The sequence below is a fragment of the Tamandua tetradactyla genome, chromosome 10 (assembly GCF_023851605.1).
Source record: "Tamandua tetradactyla isolate mTamTet1 chromosome 10, mTamTet1.pri, whole genome shotgun sequence".
NCBI classification, from domain to species: Eukaryota; Metazoa; Chordata; class Mammalia; order Pilosa; family Myrmecophagidae; genus Tamandua; species Tamandua tetradactyla.
Window position 1 is genome coordinate 99,383,246 of NC_135336.1, and position 20,889 is coordinate 99,404,134.

A 20,889-nucleotide genomic window follows, 5' to 3' on the forward strand; every position below is an offset into this window, starting at 1 on the left:
GAGGATCATATGGGAGCCCATGACAAACTCTGGGATCTGTCCTGTAACCACTTGTTGAAGGGGGGACAGCTTTGGTTCAACATCAGGAGAACTTCTGACCGAGCCGGTCCTCCATAGGAAAAGGCTGCATTTAGGATGCGTGGAATCCTGTCTGCTGGTGTCCTCTGCCCTTTGCATGCACTCCTCTCTCCTGGGGGGAGATGCTGGGGCCCCTTCCCCTCATGCTCAAAGTCTGGGCAAAGCTGGGGCACTGCGGGGTCCTCACCCAAGCCTGAGAAACACGGGTTCAGGGACCTGTGGCCGTCAGGGAGGCTGTGGGGCTGGGAGGGAAGTGAGCCAGTGGCTTAGGTCCCTTCCAAACCCAGTGTCCACACTTTTCCAATGCTCCTTCCCAGCTCTTCTGCATGGCTGCCTGGCGCAGCTGTCCCGGATTTCATGTCCACCCTGCGGGGGGAGGGCACCTCCCTCCCCACCGCCCTCCTCCCCCACCACTGGGGAGCAGCTACCTGGACAGGCAGAGACGCCATCTGGTCCAGCCCCTTCCTGAGCTCCCCAGTTCCCCACCCGCTGCCCAGTCAGGCCACGGGGTGCAGGTCTCACCCCCACCAGGACAGCTATCCCGGACACCTGTTTCTGCCATTCTTGCCTCCCCCAGATGCTCAGATCAGGTGAGATAACCAAGCACCCTTGGTGCCAGGCCAGGCTGCTGGGGGTCGCTGCCCATGCTGCCTGCGAGCAGGACTCACGGTGGGGACACATGACGGACCACCCCTGACCCAGACCAGGGTGCCAAGCCCACCGGTGATGCAGACAGCTGTCCCTCGGGGCGCAGCTTCCGCATCCCGGGATGATGGCGCTGGCCTTCACACGCTTGGGTCCCGAGGATGAAGACGGGTGGAAACTGTAAGGGGGCCTAGGGGACCGCCGTGAGGCTACGCATGGGGGGGTCACAGAACTCAGGGCTTGTTTTGAGAAAGGCTGCCCAGAAGTGGCCTGATTCGAAGCCCTCCTTTCACAGGGGAAGGAAACCAGGTGGAACTCGGCTCAGCTGCGCTCCCCCAGAACCCGGAGCAGAGTGCGGAACTGGGAAGAAACTGGCCCCAGGGATAGGAAACTCGTCCTCTTGTGTACTTGTATAGGTGTGAGCATGTGAGGGAGTGTGCAAGTAGTTGTGAGTGTGTGTGTATGCATACATGAGAATGTGAGTGAATGGGTGCATATGTCTGGGCGTGAATGTGTGAGTATGTCCGGGTGTGGACATGTGTGAGTGCGAGTGTGAAATGTGTGCATATGAGTGTGTGGTTGCATATATGTGAGAATGTGTATGATATGTGGGTGTGCATGTGTGTGTGCATATGTGAGTGTGCGTGAGAGCAGACATGGGCGAGCATGAGTATATCCCTGGACTTAGCATTGCACACCTGTGGCCTCCCTCATTCTCAGGTTCTTGAAAAGCCAAAAGCCCACTGGAAGCTTCGGATGTGCTACCTTGAGAGCCTGCCTGAAGAACAGGAACTCGGGGGCTCTCGGGACAGACTGCCAGAGCTGGGCACAGCCTGGGAGTGGCAGACACGATGTTCTGGAGAATTCTCCCTCCACCGGCGAAGCGTGGTGGAAATTTTCTCTTCAAAGGGTTTACTGGAAAAGGCAAATGTGAAAAAACCCTGTAGCTATCGTGTAGAAAATATGCATAAATAATAACTGGAGGAAAATACCTTACTGAGGGTGAAATTTTTAAAAGCAGACATGGCTATCTCCTCTTGTGCCTGTGAGAGGCGGAGCTGGAGAGACAGCAGGCTGGAAAGAGACGGTGCATTTTGAGCTTTACAGTGTAACATCATTCCTGCTTCTACTTCCACATTCTGTAGGGCCACTCATACATTGTAACAGCAAAAACTCTCACAGAGTAAAATATCCAGATTGAGCTAAATTATAAATTCATTCTGCTAAGGCTAATCAAATATTTATTCCCTTAAATATTATATTAATAATTTTAAATTTTATTATTTTCATATTAAAACTTTTTTCTTTTTTTAGCCTCATGACTACAGCTTAGGGTCAATACTGCACAAAGCTTTGACCCGCTGTAAAGGGTGATGTTGTCAATGGAAATTCATGAGCTTGGAGACTAATCTCCTAAGGATAGAAGATGTGGCAACCACGGTGCTGGAGTTAGGAGAGAAGCTCCCTCTGGAAGAATGTTTTTCTGTGCTTAGAACACGAGGGAATTACACTTTTGAACCAGATAGCAAATGGTTCTCTGTTACCCTATTTCTCAGTAAAATCTTACTAGATTTTCTTTATCAGATGTAAAAAACAGTGCTTCAGCTTTCAGTACCCCCCCATGAAAAGCAATCCAATGGAGAAACAAGAAGCTGCCACAAGCTACAAAAGTATTTGATATGAAATTGAAAGACCCGTTTCACATACATGATGTCACTCTACTAAAATGAAAAATAACTTGCCTGTAATTCTATTGTCCCTAAAAGCTTCCTTTTTTTTTTTTTTTAAACCTTATGGTCTCTTCTGGCTTTTGTCCATATTTATAGTTTTACAGGGATATCATTTTCATGGAGACAAAAATAGTATGAGCTGCTTTCTTTTTAAATTTTATTTATTTATTTTTTTTAACATGGGCAAGCAACAGGAATCGAACCCGGGTCCTCTGGCATCGCAGGCAAGCATTCCTGCCTGCTGAGCCACCGAGGCCCACCCTGAGCTGCTTTCTTGACTCTTCACACTGTTAGGTAATTTTTCATGCTAACTTGCCACAATTGTTATATGAGTGTCTGCAGAATATTGCATCCCGATGCTCTGTAGTAATTGACTCCCATGCTCTCCTGCGGTGCTTTAATTCTCTAATTTACCATTTTAAGTCATGATAAACAATGAACACATCCATGGACGTGGCTTCAATGCCCTCAGACCGGTTCTCAGAGGTGCTGCCGCATCAAGGGGGACGAATGCCTGCCCGGCTCGGAGCTGTGCCGCCGCATGGTTTGAAGGGTGCTTTCCTGAACGCGATGGACCACTTTGATTTGATGCTGTCTTCTCCTGCCAGTTCAGAATGATCAGGTAAGAAAATACTTTGTCTTTGATGGAGGGAGTCAGATTTGGGTTTGAAACATGCTTTCTGCGTAACAATGAGCTGGGGGCCAAAGAGGCCGTCGGGTACTCACCTTTCCTGAAAGATGCATCTGTTGGCTGCGAGAGGAGACGGCAGCACCCGAGGGACCGCCGGTGGCAGTGGCAGGCCTTAACAAGCAGTCATAAGGGGCTGCTCCCTAGTGAGCTGGTGCTCCCTCTGCAGCCATCGGTGCTCCAGCAGGCAAAGGAACAGAAAGCCTTTTCTGCACTCCTGTGACTCAGGCCTCTTCGTGCTCCAGCTCCGGGGATATGCTGTGATGGAGCCAGGGGCCCTGCGCCACCACGGTCGGACCGTGCTCAGGCCCCTTCGGCTGGCCGTGCTGGCTCTGCTCAGTGCCGTGGGCCCGAGCCAGGCCAGCGGCTTCACAGGTGAGGGGCTCGGGCTGGAGGCGTGGGGGGCTCCCGGGGACAGCACCGTCTGCCCTGAGAGGTGATGCTTGGTCCTTCTGGCCAAACTGTGCAGCTGCAAAGGAGGGGAATGTGCACCACCGCGGCCAGCTGACTCCAAATGTGGAGCAGGAGCGGTGCGTATACTTTGGATGGAGGGGGAGGGCTGCTGTAAGGGGGAGGGCACCTGCGGTGGCTGGGCTGAAGTGCAGAGTCAGAGCCCACCGGTCTGATTAGGTACTAGGGACGCTGAGTTGTAGGCGCTGGGCTGGGAGACCCACGCTCTGGGACCTTAGAATGGTGGATTTCCTGAGCCTTGGGATATTAAGGTCCTCAATTTATAGACCCCGTGCCGTTGAGGGCCTGTCCAGATGATACTGCTCTCCAAGGGCAGAATCAAGAGCAGGTGACCCCTGGACTGTTGAAGCCTTGCCCGGGAGGCAGGACCAGAAGTGGGAAAGGGCTTTCGGCCTTTAACGCCCATTTCCCCACTCCCGAGATGTGCAACCTTGGGCTCTACCGACCCCCCGTCTCCTCATGGGTAAAACGGGGACCAGTGAGAGCGCCTGTCCACAACCCCGGGAAGCCCAGGGTTAACGAAGCAGCTACTCTAAACCACGCTGTGCTTCTGAAACCCCAGGTTTCAGGGATTTCAGAGGTGGCAAACCTCCTTTCAATCATTTCCCTTTTACAATCTGTCTTATTCTGTTTTGGAATTTAAACAGATCCATTCTGTGTCTAAAATCAACTTCATTTTTGTGCTAATTGGAGAGTCTTTTCATCGGCAAGCTAGACTGTGGTTTAATAGTGATTTTTTTTAACTTGGCTTTTCCTTTGGAACGCGTAACATGGAAATAACCCAGCACAATGGCAGGACTGTGATGTTGTGACACTGGATAGCTGGGGTCTTACATGGAGTTGCATGACACACACACACACACACCCGCCTATGAGGAGATGGGGAACAGAGAATCCCTGGTTGATCAGGGCTGTACAGCTATTTGCTCTTAGTTCTGAGAGCCATGAGGTCTGAATTGAATTCTCAATCAGCATCAGGCACTGCCTTCATGGGCGTGACTTCATAGAATCCTTCTACACTCCAGGACACAGCTATCATTGCACAAATGACAGGCCCAGGTACCCGAGAGGGCAGGAGATGTGCTCAGAACCACAGCTGCTGTCCACAAAGCTGGTGAGCATGCTTGCCTGGCTTGCTCCGGAGCTTTCCTGCCTCTGGGACTCCCATTTTCATGGATCTTGAAGGGATTTGGATGGCTGTGTCTGCCCAAAGTCCTCCACCCTGGGCTCTACCCAGCAGCCAGAACTGGAGAGGACAGGCAAGCCTCGGGTAGGATGTGAAAATCAAACACAACAGGTGCTTGGTAGAGTTCTGCAGGAAACATGTATGCATGCATGCAGGTGTTCTGTGCACCTGTGTGTACATGCACAAGTGTCTACATAGGAGTGTATGTGTGTGCACATGTGTGCCTGTCTGTGTGGACATTCATGAGTGGTTGTACCTGTACCTCTATATGTACACACACACACACGTCTGTGTGTGCATACATGGGTGTGCATGTGTGTACATGTGTGCATACATGTGCTATGTGGCCTGCAAAGGTCTCCAAGGGTGTCCATGTATGTGTGCATGTGTGTGCACATGAGTGCAGGTGTTGGGGGAAGAGGGCTCTGCTAATGATCAGATGGAAACTTGTCAAGACTCAGGAGCTCTCTGGAGACAAGGAGCTCCACTTCATTCACGAGCTGACCGCAAACATCAGGTTCAGGTGCAAAATAGAACGCGATCCGGATCCTTCTCGCTAAGTTCTCCACACACCCAGTCATCAGGAGCTGTCCCAGCCTGATTCCTGGATAAAGCACGAGGTTCATTACAGCCACCTTCTGCAGCCCCACCGCACGTCCTGATTAAGCCCTTTGTGGAGTACTCCTCCCCCACCCCATATAAGAAGGAACCCCCATTCCCTCCCAGCACTGACTGTACCGAGCCCCAGTGAGGACGGGCAGTGGGCTGTCCCTGTTCACAGAGGCCCTTTGGATCCCACAGCATGAGTCACTTTGGAGGCCCTCATGGCTCTCGGAGTGGGTTCACACTTCTTTCTGGCCCTAGCCTGTGACTGGGCGCTGCCCACCGTTAGGCTGACATCTCTGTCATCAGCCTAGGGGTTCTTCCGGGGGCCCAGAAGCCTTCTGCACCTGTAAAGTGGATGGGTCAGGGGTGGGCGGGGTGGTGGGTGTCCCAGACTTGTGTGTGGTTGTGAGGGCAGAGGCGCAAATCTCCTGAGAACATCTCCAGGTGTGGGGAATGAAAACAAGTGCTGCTCCTTTCTCTGAGTTTCTCCTGCGGAAATCCAGCTGTTCACTGAGGGGCATAAACTCTAGTCGCGACCCTCCTGCCTAGGCTAGTCAACCCTGAAGCTCAGAGGTTGAGTATCTGAAGATGCAAAATATGCCCAAACCATTCATTCTTCCAGCCCTGAGAGACACTGGTGTGCAGAGAAGGAGAAGGTGACAGAGGCTCTCTGGGGACACAGTGAGAGCCAGGAGCCTACAGGGGGGCAGTTCACAACAGGGCTGGTGAAGGTAGAAGGTGCTGCAGGGTCTCAAGATTCCAGTGGCCGTCTGGAGACAGGGGAGATGGATGCATGCGTGCAGGAAATAGGGCTCCAGGTGGCAGAGGCTTAGGACCCCAGGGAGGCGAGCTTAGAGATGGTCCTCTATGGGGGCTTCGGGGGAATGATTGCACCCCTGTCCCATGTTTCAGTTTGCTATGGCTTTTGCAAAGGGGTTTTATTAACTTGCAAGTTTACAGTTCTAAGGCCATGAAAACACCCAAATTAAGGCATTCAGAGAAAGATACCTTGACTCTGAAGAAAGGCGATTGGCATCCAGAGTTTGTCTGTCACGTCAGAAAGTACATGGCTTCATCTGCTGTCCTCTCCAAAATGTTTCCGGGCTTCTGTGTGTCCTTGCTTGTGCCTCCTGGGACATTTCTGTGTTTGTTTCTCTCAGTCTGAATTCTCTCCAAAATATTTCTCCCTTAAAGGACTTCAGCAAGCTGATTAAGGCCCACACTTTGAATGAGTGGGGTCGCATCCCCATGGAAACAACATAATCAAAAGTTCCCAACTACAATAGATCTGCACCCACAAGATTAGATTAAAAGAGCATGGCTTTTATGGGGGTACATAACAGATTCATACCAGCAGGTCCTACCCTCTGGATCCCCAAAAGACATATTCTTTCCATATACAAAATACATTCATTCCATCATAATTAGCAAAAGTCTTAAGCCATTTCAGTAACAACAAATATGATACAAAGTCAAAAACAGTACAGAGCCTTATCAAAATCAGCTGTAAGCGTGGTCCATCCTAAAGTAAAATTTCCCACTGGCTGTAGACCGATGAAACTCAGAACAAGTTATCTGCTTCTAATATACAAAGGACAGTCAGTCATAGGATAAGTGTTCCATTGCCTTAAGGAGAAATTGGGCGTAAAAATGACGGTCAAAGGTCCCAAACAATTCCAAAACCCTGCAGGGCAAACTCCATTAGGTTTCAAAGTCTGAGAGTCATCCATAGAATGACGTTTTATCCTCAGGGCTTGAGAGAGCAGCAGTCCCACCCTTTCTTTTCCCACCTTGGAGGGGCCCTGCTCTCTCCAGACACTGGGGTGAGGGTTGCAACTTTGGAAAGCATTGAAGAGGCCACCGTGTTTTCAGCTGTGCCCTCCTCAAGCATCTGGGTGGCACCTAGACTCTCTGCCATCTCCAGGGCACATGCTCAACACTTTTAGAACAGTGAGGTGATGGCCAGGCTCCCCCCAGTCCCTGGAGAATGTGCTATGCCCTCTGTAAACCCCAGGCCAAACTCACCCTCTCCTCAATGGGCCCACTCTCCTGGTCCACTTTCCTTAGCTCCAGACATTGGTTTACATGATTCTGCTTTTAAAATATTTTTTCTTCAATCTGTCCCTTTTAGTCCAGACTGGCAGTAGTTCTGTTTCTACAGATCCCATAACAAACTTGTCAGTTTTCCATACAGCCATCAGACAATAGGACTTTCCACAAATCTTTCCTGGATAACTGAATTTCCAGTCCTGGCTTTTTCTGAAAAGGCTGACTGGTTCCATGTTTGGTTGAATCATCACATGGAGTGATAGTCTCTGGAGACTACTTTCCCAAAGCTCAGAATTTTCTTGGCTCAGCTCAGCCATTCATGGCTTCTTTGTATCTCTTACACTTTACTATAAGCTGCAAGGAGAAGCCAGGCTGCATTTTCCACATTTAATCTGGAAATTTCCTCATCTAGATATCTCAGCTTATTGCTTTCAAATTCTCCCCTCCATCCAACACTACTACTCAATTTTGCCAAATTATCTGCCACTTTAAAACAAAAGTTTGCCTTCCTTCCAGTTTGCAACAACACATGTATCATTTCTAAGGCCTCAACAGAAGTGTCTTTAGAGTCCACATTTCTAACAATAGTCTCTTCAAAGCAGTTTAGGCCTTTCCTATCAAGCATTTCACAATTCATCCAGAATCTTCCCCTTATCCATTTATAAAGCTGTTTCATCATTTTTGGTATTTGCAAATTGCAGCATCCTACTTCTCTGGTATCAAAATCTATTTTAGTTTGCTAAAGCTGCCAGGAAAGCAATATACCAGAAGTGGATTGCCTTTTACAAAGGGGATTTACTAGGTTTCAAATTTACGGTTCTAAGGCTGTGAAAATGTCCATATGAAGGCATCCAGATAAAGATACTTTGATTCTAAAGAAAGGCCAATGGCATTTGGGGTTTCTCTGTCATATAGGAAGACACATGGCAATGTTTGCTGGCCCTTTTCTCTAAAATGTCTCTGGACTTCTGTCTGTCCTTACTTGTCTCTCTTGGGATATTTCTGTCATTGCTTCTCTCAGTCCTGAGCTCTCTTAAAAGTTTCTCTCCCTTAAAGGACTCTAGCAAGTGAATTAAGACCCACCTTGAATGGGTAGGGTCATATCTTCATGGAAATAACCTAATCGAAATGTCCCACCCACAACAGGTCTGCACCCACAAGAATGGGTTTAAAGAACATAGGTTTTTTTCTGGGGCACATAACAGAGTTAAACCAGTACAAGCCTCTTCTCCCAACATCAACAGACATTTCTATTAGTCTTCTCACAAGCACTTTAAATATTTGTTTATTTATCATCCATGGTCACCTCATTTAAGAAAAGGGTGACCATGTGTACAATATATAAGTCTTTCTGAGTTTATCTGTTGAGGAAATTGCTGCACATTCATTTCCCAGAAGGACATTCTGAGGCTCCTGGAGATGAAGAGATCTGCATGATTCTGCAGCTACATCATGGATTCAGAGGGAGATATGCCTCAGCTTTTTGATCTCTTATCTGTGCTCTTCCTTCAGGATATTGTCAGAATCCTGGGCTGCCAGGAAACCTGGGTGGGGTCCAGGGAGGTAGCGCCACAACCTGCAAAAGAGAACTTTTCAGCCACCTCTATGCTTTGTTCCTGGGAGTTTACGTGAATGCAATGGCCTTCTGAGCTTAGAGAAAGGTCTTGCAGATAACAGCTGGTGGCTAAACACAACGAGCAGTCTCACCACCCTCCCCCTCTCTACGTGGGACGTGACTTCCAGGGGTGTGGACCTTCCTGGCAACGTGGGACAGAGATCTTGGAATGAGTGGAGACTCAGCATCAAGGGATTGAGAAAAACCCTAGAATGAGCTGAGACTTAGCATCAAGGGATTGAGAAAACCTTCTCGACCAAAAGGGGGAAGAGGGAAATGAGACAAAGTGTCAATGGCTGAGAGATTCCAAACAGAGTCGAGAGGTTATCCTGGAGGTTATTCTTATGCATCAAGTAGACATCATCTTGTTATTCAAGATGTAATGGGGAGGCTGGAGGGAACTGCCTGAAAATGTAGAGCTGTGTTCCAGTAGCCATGTTTCTTGAGGATGATTGAATAATGATACAGCTGTCACAATGTGACTGTGTGATTGTGAAAACCTTGTATCTGATGCTCCTTTTATCTACTTTGTCAACAAAGGAGTAGAACATATGGAATAAAAATAAATAATAGGGGGAACAAATGCTAAACTAAATTTAGTTTGAAATGCTAGTAATCAATGAAAGCGAGGGGTAAGGGGTATGGTAGGTATAATCTTTTTTTTTTTTCTTTTCCTTTCCTGTGTTCATTTTATTTCTTTTTCTATTGTCTTTTTATTTCTTTTTCTGAATTAATGCAAATGTTCTAAGAAATTATGAATATGCAACTAAGTGATGATATTGTGAATTACTGATTATGTATGTTGTTTTGTTTTGTTTATTTTTTAAATTAATAAATAAATTAAAAAAAAAAAAAAACGGCTGGTGGCTAGATACTGAGAGCCCAGCCAAAGGGCTGGATGCTTCATTTCACTGGCTTTTGCAGAAGGGGAGGATTCCAGTCACGTTGATGTGATTCTGCTGAGTTTTTTATCTTTTCTTTGCATCCATGGTCTTTCCCTCCTTGACCCCCTCCCTCCCTCTTAGAAAAAGGCCTCTCCCTGTTGAGCTACCAGCTGTGCAGCTACCGTGTGACCCACAATGTGCAGAGAGTGGTGGCCTTCCAGACGTCCCATGCAACCTACACGCCCTGCGGTGGGTGGATTCCATGGCGGCGCTGCCTCAAGACCATCTACAGGACACAGTACCGCACGGTGGAGGTCTCCGAGACCAGAAACCTGACTCACTGCTGCGAGGGCTACGAGCAGCTTGGGCTCTACTGCGTGTTGCGTGAGTCCCTGGGCATCTGGGAAGGGCCGGGTGGGGCTGCTCCCGCCCTCGCTACGACTTCTGTGTCACCAGAATTGTTCCTGTTCAGGCCCATTAGCTCTGGACCTGTAGATTCTTCTAGAATTCTGGATCTCAAAGCTCCCTGGAGGTCTTGTGAATATGCAGGTCACAGGTTCCATCCCAGATTTCATATTTGGTGGGTCAGGGGAGAAGTACAAGAATCTGCCTTTCTAGCAAGTTCCCAGGTGAGCCTGTGCTGCCCACCCAGGGACCTCACCCCACCCCTACCCTGAGAACTTTGTTCTGGGCAGAGGTTCTCAGACTTGGCTGCACCCCAGGACCCCCGGGCATCTCTGAAAATGCCAATGCTGGGTCCCATCAGGTGTGGGGCATAGTTTGGGCATTGGTTTTTCAAAGCTCCCAAGGGACAGTAACATGCAGGTGAATTTGAGAACCAGCCCTCTGCACTCTTCCCTAGTTATGTTCAGCCTTTTTGCTTTTTTAAGAGCTGGTGGCAGAATGTCATATTCCAATGAAGTTCTAATTTGTATCTTGATCAGTGGGAGGGCTGGAAGGGGTCCCTCGAGGTCCTTCCCCCACTTAACTCCCAAAAGGTCCCCCAAGGTGGCTTGTGGGAGCTCCTGTCTCCTCTGTTGTTTTGACAGTGGCTACTATGAAGGGCCTCGGAGCCGGTTTCTAGGTCTGAGACAGGCTGGGCTGAGGGGCTCAGGGTTCTACCCCCTGACACGACATGGGGGAGCTTTCCAGATGACTACTTCCAGGGGGAAGAGTGTGTCCCTGTGTGTGCATGTGGGTGTGTGGCAGGGGTGGGGAGTGATGGTGAATCATGACCAGACCCCACAGGAGCTGAGAAGGTGCCTCCACCCCATCAAGAAGGGGAAATGAGATGCATGTGGCCCTACTTAGATGCCTGCAGGGCCCACCCCAAGGCTGGGGGCTGCTGCCATGGTGTCCCACACGACCCCCACGACCCGAGGCAAAGGCATGGACCCCCCCCCACCCCAGCCTGCTTCCCAAACCAGGGGCTGCAGGCTGGAGGGTCTCAGACCAGTACAAAACCCCGTGCCTTTGGGTCTCCCCAAGCATCTTTCCCGGGGGTGAGGATGGCTGATGTTTTTCAATTGAAAGTACTCAGAGGGCCAGACACAGGCAGGTGTCCCCATGCAGCAGGGCTGAGCAGTTTAACGGAACCCACCTCTTTGGAGTGTTAAAATATCACTCCCACCCCCGCTAATACACCCCAGATGGGGCCACTCACCTCACATCCACTAGCTCAGGCCCTGTCCACACGCTCCTTGGTCCCTAAAGGGGCACTTGTTAGGGAGAGATCCTCCTGTCCCCACCGTAGGTGCCCTGGCTGACCCACCCTGTGGGGGAGACCCCTTTTCCATTCTCTGTCCGCCTGGGGCTGCAGGGCAGCTGCCCCTGCCCTGGGAGTAGCCACTTCTCCTGTGAGGGGGCTGGGTGGGGTCCACTAGAACCCCCTGGCTGTGAAGACCTCGCAGTCAGATGGGGAGGGCAGAGGCCTGGGGAAGGAGATGGCCCCCTGCCCGCCCCTCCCATCCTCCCCTGGGGCACACTTCCTCCTACCAGTGAGGGGCTGGAGGGGCCCTCAGGAGATGCCATTCAGTGGCTCCTTACTTCCCCCAAGCTCTTTCGGCATCTGTTCCAGAACCTCCCTGTTCTGTGACAGAAGCTGCCCTGGTAGGAAAAGCTTCTGCCGGGCTCAAGGAGCTCATCCTCCATCTGCCCTCACCCTTCCCCACTCCACAAACCGTCCACCGGGAAATACCTCTCAGGGATCCTCAATCCCTCACCCCATTCAGGGCATCAGTCAACAGGGAGAGAATGTCCAGTTAGAGCCCCAGGGGCTGGGAGAGTGTGCTGCCTGGGGACAGTGGAGGATAGTGTGGAATGTGGAGAGTGGGGGTGTGGAAGGGGACGGTGCCAGGAGCAGGGAGCCTGGGGGGCTCCTAGAAGGATCACCCTAGAAGCAGCAGGGGAGCAGCCTGCTGGATCCCCAGAGGAAGGAGGTGGGAGGTGCCTTCTTAGAGCAGCAAGGAAGCCCTCACTCTCGTTTTTTCACAATAGCTCCAAAGGATAGGGTCCTCCCCTAAGAGGATGAGGTCATCCCCCCAAATGGATGGGGACACTCCCAAGAGGACAGGGTCACCCCCAAGAGGACAGGGATACCCCAAAGAGGATGGGGTCACCCCAAGAGGATGGGGACACCCCTAAGAGGACAGGGTCACCCCCCAAGAGGATGGGGTCATTCCCAAGAGGATGGGGCACCCCAAAGAGCACGGGGTCATTCCCAAGAGGATAGGTCCCCCCCAAGAGGCTGGGGGCACCCCAAAGAGGACGGGGTCACCCCCAAGAGGATGGGGGCACCCCAAAGAGGACAGGGTCATTCCTAAGAGGATGGGGTCCCCCCCAAGAGGATGGGGGCACCCCAAAGAGGACGGGGACACCCCAAAGAGGACGGGGTCATTCCCAAGAGGATGGGGTCACCACCAAGAGGACGGGATTACCCCCCAAAGCCTGGGGTCACCCCCCACAAATATGGAGTCACCCTCCAAGAGGAAGGGGTCCCCCCATCTGCAGACAGGCCTTGGGGCTGAGATGTTTTCAGCTCCCCAAGCCCGGTGTGGGTGCACAGGGTGTGCGGTCCTACAACAGGTGGTGGCGGGGACAAGAGGAGGACACGTGAGAGTATTTGGACCAGGGCCTAGCCTGTGCTCCGGCTGCCGCCCAGGGTGTGGGCACAGCCGGGGTGTCCCGGGCGGGCTCCGAGCTGCACAAGGCGACCGTGCACGGTTCTTCCCCACTCGTGCCCAGGGCTGCCCGGGTCCCAGGCTCACCGGGGGACAATGGCAAATGCCCCAGCCAGGGCCGTTTCAGCGATCGATCGTCCACGCTCTTTTGATCAAAGCTGGAATGTTAATTAAAGCTCACTTGGAGACGCCTAGGCCAGGACCTGGGTGTGAGCCCATCGGGGTCTTGCCCATAGAGAAGGAGGCAGGGCCAGGGCCCGGCCACGGAAGACACGAGCCCGCAGGGTTGGGGAAGCTCGGAGAGCAGAGGACATTCTCCTCTGGGGATGGGGCCTCCAGCTTGCCAAATCGCAAAGGGCTCTGAGCCCAGGCATGCCCCAGGCAGCAGCTTGGCTCCAGCTTGTCTCCCTTCTCCTCCCAAGGAAGTCGTTATGTAAATACATGGGATGTTTAGCTCACTCTAAATGACTTTTTCACTTTTTAAATCCAGCATTTGCTTCGCAGCATAAGTGGAACATTACTTTATTTAAACGCATTTTTCCCCTAATTGCAAAAATGAATAGATGATCCATGCAGGAGATGTGGAAACACAGAAAAGGCACAAAGAAAAAGAAATTACCACTGAGCCTGCCACCCCCGGATCAACTCTGTTAGCACTTCGTCTAGTCTTCATTCACTGCCCACATTTTGCAGAATTAAGGCTGCCCTGTTCAGGGTCTTTCCCAAGCACATTTTCCCCACTCAGCAATTCCTGCTCTACACCTCTTGAGGTCGATAAACGCCCCCCAGCACAACGGAGCCACATGGAATGACTCATACAAATACACCTGCATTGATTATGCAATTTCCCACCGCTTAACACGGACTTGGGCATGTTCATCGTCATAAAGAACACTGCAACAAACGTCCTGCAGAACCAACTCTGCCTCAGGCAATATTGATTATTTACTCAGGATGCGTTCCTGGAAGTGGGACTCAGCATCTCAGCTGACACTTCGACACCATGGTGACATCCCCGGTTCCGGCAGCACCCTCACCCACAGACCGAACCTCCTGCTCAGCTCTCCCTCTTTGGGTGAACCCGGGGAGTCACTGAACTGGTTCCTGGTGAGCAGGGGCCCAGGTAGAGACTTCCTGCCCTGTCCAGGCCAGTGATTCCCCAGCCCATCAGATTCTTCCAGCCTGCGGAGGCTTTGATGGTGTCCCTCAAATAGGAAGCTCAGCTGTCACTGCTGAGGCCCGAATATCCCCAGTTGCCAGGCAATGAGAGTTTCTGTTTCATTGCTTGCATTGAGTTTGGGGAAGGACAAGCAGGTTTTTGACTTTCTACCAAGTGAACTGTTGGCTCTTCTCTTGGGTCCCTCCTTAACTGGGTCAGCACCCAGCTGCGGGGAGGGATTCCCAGAATTGGCCAAATTAAGATGAAGAACTTTAACTTGAAAACATTTCGGTTGTGATTAGGCAAACATTTTTGGAAGCCATTTGGGAGGGGTGGTGGCCTATAATTTCCTTTCACTTAAATAAACTTTTTGACTTAGAATAGCGTTAGATTTCCAGCAAAGGTGCAGATATAATGCAGACGGTTCCCGGATATTCGGAGCTCGTTTCCCCCAATGCTGATATCTTAGGTTCCCGAGTACATTTGTCACCACTCAGGAAACCACACAGTACACCCCTGTTAATTAAGCTCCACAATCCATTTGGATTCTACTCCTTGTGTATCCTAGTGCCCTTTTCTGTTCCAGGATCCCTCGTGACATGTAGTTGTCATGTGTCCTTAGCCTTGAGACCATAGCTTTTCCATAATGGGAGGTGAAGCAATGATCCTTAGGTTCTTGGTTAGTGGTGTCTATTTATCATGTCCTAGAGCCCGTCACTGCCCCCATGGTTTCTCTAGGACCTTTAGACATTAGGCTAGCTGCCTGATGACTAGGAAATGAAGAATGAGCCAAGGACAAGGTTGAAAGGAAAATGCCACAGAGAAAGCACCTCAACTCCAGGCTTGGGAAGTTTTCCAGCAACGGTGTGAGTCAAATGGAGCAGGATGGCAGAGCCCCCAGCAGTGAGCAGAGGGGAAGATGGACTTTCAGTGCACCAAGCAGCCTTGGCTTCTTCCTGTCAGACTTGGTGGCAATGTGTCCTTACCAGAAGAAATGGCCTCCTTCTTGGTAGCTGCAAATACCTTCAGTGGAGACCAGCAGGAAGACCCACTGGAGGTCCCGGACGTTTCAGGCCTCTACTGATCTTCCATAGGGCTTGGCCAATTTTTGCTTCTGTCTGGGTTACCTAGAGTTAACAGGACCCTGGAAAGGTACGTCCAAGCATCTCGTGGGTCATCTGCAGACGCACAGTCCTCTAAATATATCTGGGCATTAGCTGGGGTTGGGCGTTAATTAGCATCCAGTGTTGTCCTGCTTTCATTTGGGGCTCTGCTGGGCATGACCACTGCTGGGCTCACAGGCCCCTCCCCTGACCCCAACCCCCGGGTCCTGTCTTCTTCGCATCCACCTCCCTCTGAGCTCTGGCCCCTGAGCTCGCATCTTCTCCACTTTCTTCCATGTCTGGTGGAAGAGGTTCCCTCCTGTCCCAAGCCCTGTGCCCCTTTCCGGTTTGCATGGACTGGGGACTCTTCTCACAGCATCTGCCCCGCCTCCCCTTCTTTCCCAGAGATGGCACTGTGCACACACTCCCGGCTGAGTTTTCCTGAGCAGAGTACCTCTCCTCGAGGGTCAGCTTCTTTTCTCACCCTCTTCTTAGTGCTTTTCTCTCACCCTGAATATCAGTATCCTTGGCTCCCAACCAGTCCCCCTTCAGAGCCTATGGATTTTCAGACAAATCCAGCTCTTTCTCTGATCACCGAGAGCCCTTTTCCTCCAAAGCCCACCCTGACCACCTGGTTATCTTGGGTCATTGGGATCACTGAGTGATCCCCGAGGTTCCCCCTCAATGTCCAGGCATGTATTCCTCATCATCTTTGCATCCCCCAGTGGCTCGCCTGCATTTATGCATGGACCCATCATCATCTGCATGGAGCTGGGCCCCAGGGCAGGGGTCTACACAGGACACAATGCAAATGGTGTCCCCTGGGATTATGCGAACCAAAAGCCAGGCTGAGCGACCTCAGTTGATCTCACTGCAACTCACCGGGGAAGCAGGACAGTGCCGTCAGCTGCCCGTCTCCACGTAGTTGTTCAGTATGCATGTCAGATGTGACAGTTTTGCGGCCAAACCCTGGATTCCACCCACAGCCTCACTCCTGGAAACCTTCTCTGACTCAGAAGGCTGGAGCCTTCTTGATGCTTTTCTTTCTTTTGCATCCCCCATCCCAACTGTGAGCACATCCTGTTGGCGCCTCCATCGAAATACACCCAAGCAGCGGATGCTTCTCGCCTCCTCCACCCAGGACCCTGGTCCAGTGCCCACCATCTCTCACCTGGACCAGCAGGACAGCCTCTGAGCCAGGCCCCCTGCTCAGGCAGCAGCCCCTCCCTCCCCGGGAGGTTTCCCACCAGGAGCCGTGAGATGTGACCAGGCACTGGAGGTGCTCCCAGCACGCACTGCCGGGAGCCAGCAGGAGGAGGGGAGAGGACTGTGCCGATCATGGGGGCCGCGTCACGGCTGCAGGGGGGGGTAAGGGGGTTTGCACAACGCCAGACACCTCAGCCCTGGAGTAGATCACCCCGGGAGGGGGACCTGGAGCTGGGTAGAGTCATCTGAGCATCCTGGTGGTGCAACAACCATGTCTCATCACTGCTCGAACACTCCAAACGTCCAGGGGCCCCGATCCCATCCCTCTGTGGGCCTGACTCCTTTGGCCTCCCTCTACACCCCAGGCCAGGACCACGGGGCATGGCCAGGGGTGGGATTATTCAAAGGGGGCTGGGGGCTGCGTGGCTGCCCGACTCCACTCACCTCTGTAGCCTTTCCTGACCACCCAGCCTCTCTGCAGCACCACCCCAGCTGACCTCTGCAGGCCCGTGTGCACGTCCTTTCCTCCCAGCAGAATCAGCTTCCTTTGTCGTTGGTCCACCACTGAATGAATGAATGAATGAGTGAATGAATGAATGAGTGAGGCATCAGGACATGAAGCAGCAAGTAGATCTCTAAGAAGGTGGTGGAAGCCCTGCATACGGCTGCTCTCCTAAAGATTGGAGGAAAAGGGGCACCTAGGGCCGCAGCTGAAACTGGCCCCTTTCCTGGAACAGGGATATACTTATATAAATTAATATATGTATAAATTAGCTTTCCCAGGTGTGACAACGGCTTTGGGGGAGAACGTCCTTATCCTTAGAGAGGTACCCTCAAGTGTTTAGAAGTAAATTCTCTGTGTCCGACTCGTATTCTCAAGCCCTTTTTCCGTGCTACTGTCTTATGCTGTGAAGACTTTTTCCTTGAGCTTCTTTTTTTTTGAAGTTTCAAATTGATAGAGAAGTTAAAATGAAAAACCGACAGAACAAGAGCAATGCATCATTTACCTTTCATTTAACTGGAACCATTTTTGCATTTTGCTGCATCTGCCCCCATATATATATATATATATATATATATGTGTGTTTTATATATATATAAATTGTTTTTGAATAAATGGGCGTGCATTGTTTTGACTGTCACACTCTATTGAAGACAAAGCCATCGGCCCCCGAAAGGGCAGAGCTCCACCTGGCCTGGGTGGGCAGGACAGGGGTCAGGCAGGCCCTGGTTGTCCCCAGCAGCCCATGCCATACCTCCAGGAGTCACAGATGGCGTCCAGCACCTGGAAGGATGCCTCATTGTCGTCACTAACCATGTCGTCTGCCCCCAGCCCTGAATCGGTCCAGGGAGTTTGCATCGAGGCCTGGGGTCTGCCCGAAGGACGGACTGGAACCTTCTGCCACACCGTGTTCCTTGGACACTGACTGTCCAGGGCTTCAGAAGTGCTGCCCTGCTCCAGGGGGACCCCGCTGCATGGCCACCGAGCCCCGAGGTAGGACCCCAAGATCCTCAAGGCAGGGGGCAGGGGGCTTTCCAGAAGCGGCTGCCCACAGCCCTGCGCTGGGGCCAGGGGCAGCCCCCAAGCAGCATCCTCACCAGCATCTAGTAAGTGGGATTTCTAGGGGAGAACAGCACCCCCAGCCTCTCAGGGGTGCTGTCGAGGGGAGACGTCCCTGGGAGAGATGGGTGATGATCCAGAACTTCCCACCCTTTCCTGGGGTCTCCGAGGGGCACATTGGAAGCTGAACTGTCAGGTGGCAAGTCAGGTGAAGCCTCACAGGGGACTTGAAGTCCTGCTGAGGCCCCATGCTCACCTGTGCACACCTGTCCCGACTGAAAAGCTCTGCTCTTGAGCTTGTGGGCTGCACCCGGGAGAAGGGGCCTTTCAAGCTCAGAGGGGAGAAAATGATATATACTTATAAAAAGTATTTATTTTAAAATATATTTGTATTGGAACTATTAAATCTTATTACATTTGAATTATTATGTATTATGTAAAACTACATATCATACCCTGTAAGTGTAGTTTTTCAAAGGAAAGGCCCCTCCCCGCTGGATCCCAGACTCTCTCTGATGGCAGATTTCCCTGTGCAGGGAGGTAAATGCCTCCAGCCCCTTCCTTCTCTCATCCCCTGAGGCCCCTCATAGGGCACCTGCCCTACCTGGGGCCTGCCACCCATCAGCTGTTGCTTTCATGCAGCTGCAGAGGAGAACCTGACGGATTTCTGGTACAATGTGACAGCCCTGGTGAAAATGGACTTTGAGGCACTCCGTCAAGTGGACCCCAGCCTCCGGAATCACACGCGACTTCTGGGCTCCCTGGTAGGTAGGAAGGGAGAAAGAGCATGGTTTGGTTTCTTCCTGGGATGGCTTCTCCAGCTGATGAAGGGGAGGGGGTGAGACCAGGGCTGAGGGCTGGGGAGGGGTACATTCCCTGAATGGCCTGCAAATGATTGGCCCTGAACCAAATTTGAATTCCTAATTAAAAAAAGACAGGACTCATGAAGTATAATTAGCATACGACAAAATGCCCAAAGTTTAAGTGTCCAGTTGGCTGAGTCTGGACGGACATTCCTTGTAAGCTTAGTCCACCCTGCTACAGAGCACAGAGTCCCTAACTTGTCATGGACTGGCCATTCAACGAGAGGAGGCCAGCACGTCCCAGAGGGGACAGATTCAGTCCCTGAGCTCTGCCCTCACCAGCCTGGTTCACAAACCCCTGCCGTTCTAATCCTTGCTTTATGGAGTTCAGCAGATCCTGGAAAAAACAGTGCTGGAATCTTGAAAAGTGCTGAGATGGAAAATTCTAGATGCGGTTCTCAACCCTGCCACCACTGACATTTTGGGTCAGATAATTCTTCGTTGTGGGGGGCTGCCCTGTACATTGTGGAGTGTTGGGCAGCATCCCTGGTCTCCCCCCACTGGATTCCAGCGGCACCCCCAGTTGTGACAACCAGAAGCACCCCTGGACATCACCCAATGTCCCCTAGGGGGCAGAATCGGCCCTAGTTGAGAACCGCTGGTCCAGACCCAGCTTGTGCTTTCCGACACTGCAGCCTGATCTCCACCAGGACGGCTTCCCCTGCTGAGTATTGCCTTCAGTTACGGGAGCCACAGCAGTGGACAGGACAGGGCGCATAACCCTGGGGTGGCCTTCCTCACTTGGTGGCCTGAACTTAGGGAGGGCCAGCGCCAGGAGTGGGCAATCAATGCGGTCCCACAGGTGCTCAGAAGGACTTGTGTTTGCACTGATGCTCTAGGGTTGCTTATTGAGATTCTCAATTTTTGAACAAGGGGCCCTCATTTTCATGCTGCCTGGGCCCTGCCCATTATATGGCTAGTCCTGCTTGACTTTCAGATCCCAGGTGTGTCCCTGGGTGTCGTGGCGTCAGACCCAAACTCTGCTCCCTCCCTAGCCTTTCGACCCTGGCTGGGGTAGGTCCAGAACAAACCTTATTCTTAGACTCTGTCCAGTAAAGCAGCTTGAGAGGTCCTCTGAAACCTCACCTCTCCTTCATCCAGAAGCCTCCTTGATCACACGAGCTGGAACTAATTTCCATTTCTTCTTAGCCTTCCAGGGCTGGGGACTGCCCAATTGGCTTGAGTTCAAATCCCAGCACTGTGGGATCAGCTGTGTGGCCTTGGGCCTTACCCTCTGTGCCTTGGATTCCTCCTTCTTAAATACAAATGCTCACATTCCTACATGAGAGGGTGACTGAGAGATTTAAACAAGGTAGTACATGTAAAGAATGCAGGCTGGTGCCTATCACGTGTGGGTTCCCATGGGTTATGGGCATTGGTATTTTAAATATTGTTATTGTTGTGTGAAACCAGTCATCTTTTCATATGTGTGCGTTTTGTTTCTCCATCCAGACCAGTGCCTCCCTGACGGAGGTAGCCTTCCCGGCCCAGGGGCCTGATGTGCAAGTGCTGGGCTCCAGTGCTTGTTTTACTGCTGAATCAGGAATTCCAAAGAGGCTGGTCTTGGTTCTCTTTCTTGTCCTCTAAATTATGAGTTGTCACTCCCTCTGGGAAGGTGTTCAAAGACTGCCGAGGGGAAGGGCTGCAACCATCTCCCCATACCTCCTTTCTGGTACCCAATAGAGACTTAAGGTTTTGTTGAGAAAGTCTGCTTTGGTGATGCTGTTTTTTTCTGTGTGATCACCTCAATTTGCCTGACTTGGCAAAGATTCAAATTTCAGGATAGTAGGGTTGAAATAAAAAAAAAAATCCGTATGAAATGAGAAAAGGGATCATGAAACCTCCTCCCAAGAAGCAGATGTGTAC

At 51.4% G+C, this 20,889-nt stretch overlaps 1 protein-coding gene across 1 annotated transcript in view; it reads left to right on the top strand.

The window, feature by feature from the left end:
* The first annotated feature begins 3,067 nt into the window (after nucleotides 1–3,067).
* UMODL1 (uromodulin like 1) overlaps nucleotides 3,068–20,889 on the top strand; it is a 71,820-nt gene continuing 53,998 nt past the window's right edge. The window contains exons 1-5 of the mRNA XM_077117507.1: nucleotides 3,068–3,075; nucleotides 3,311–3,516; nucleotides 10,094–10,336; nucleotides 17,933–18,094; nucleotides 18,803–18,924. Of these exons, the coding sequence (XP_076973622.1) occupies nucleotides 3,068–3,075; nucleotides 3,311–3,516; nucleotides 10,094–10,336; nucleotides 17,933–18,094; nucleotides 18,803–18,924 (741 nt within the window). The remainder of the gene's footprint in view (nucleotides 3,076–3,310; nucleotides 3,517–10,093; nucleotides 10,337–17,932; nucleotides 18,095–18,802; nucleotides 18,925–20,889) is intronic.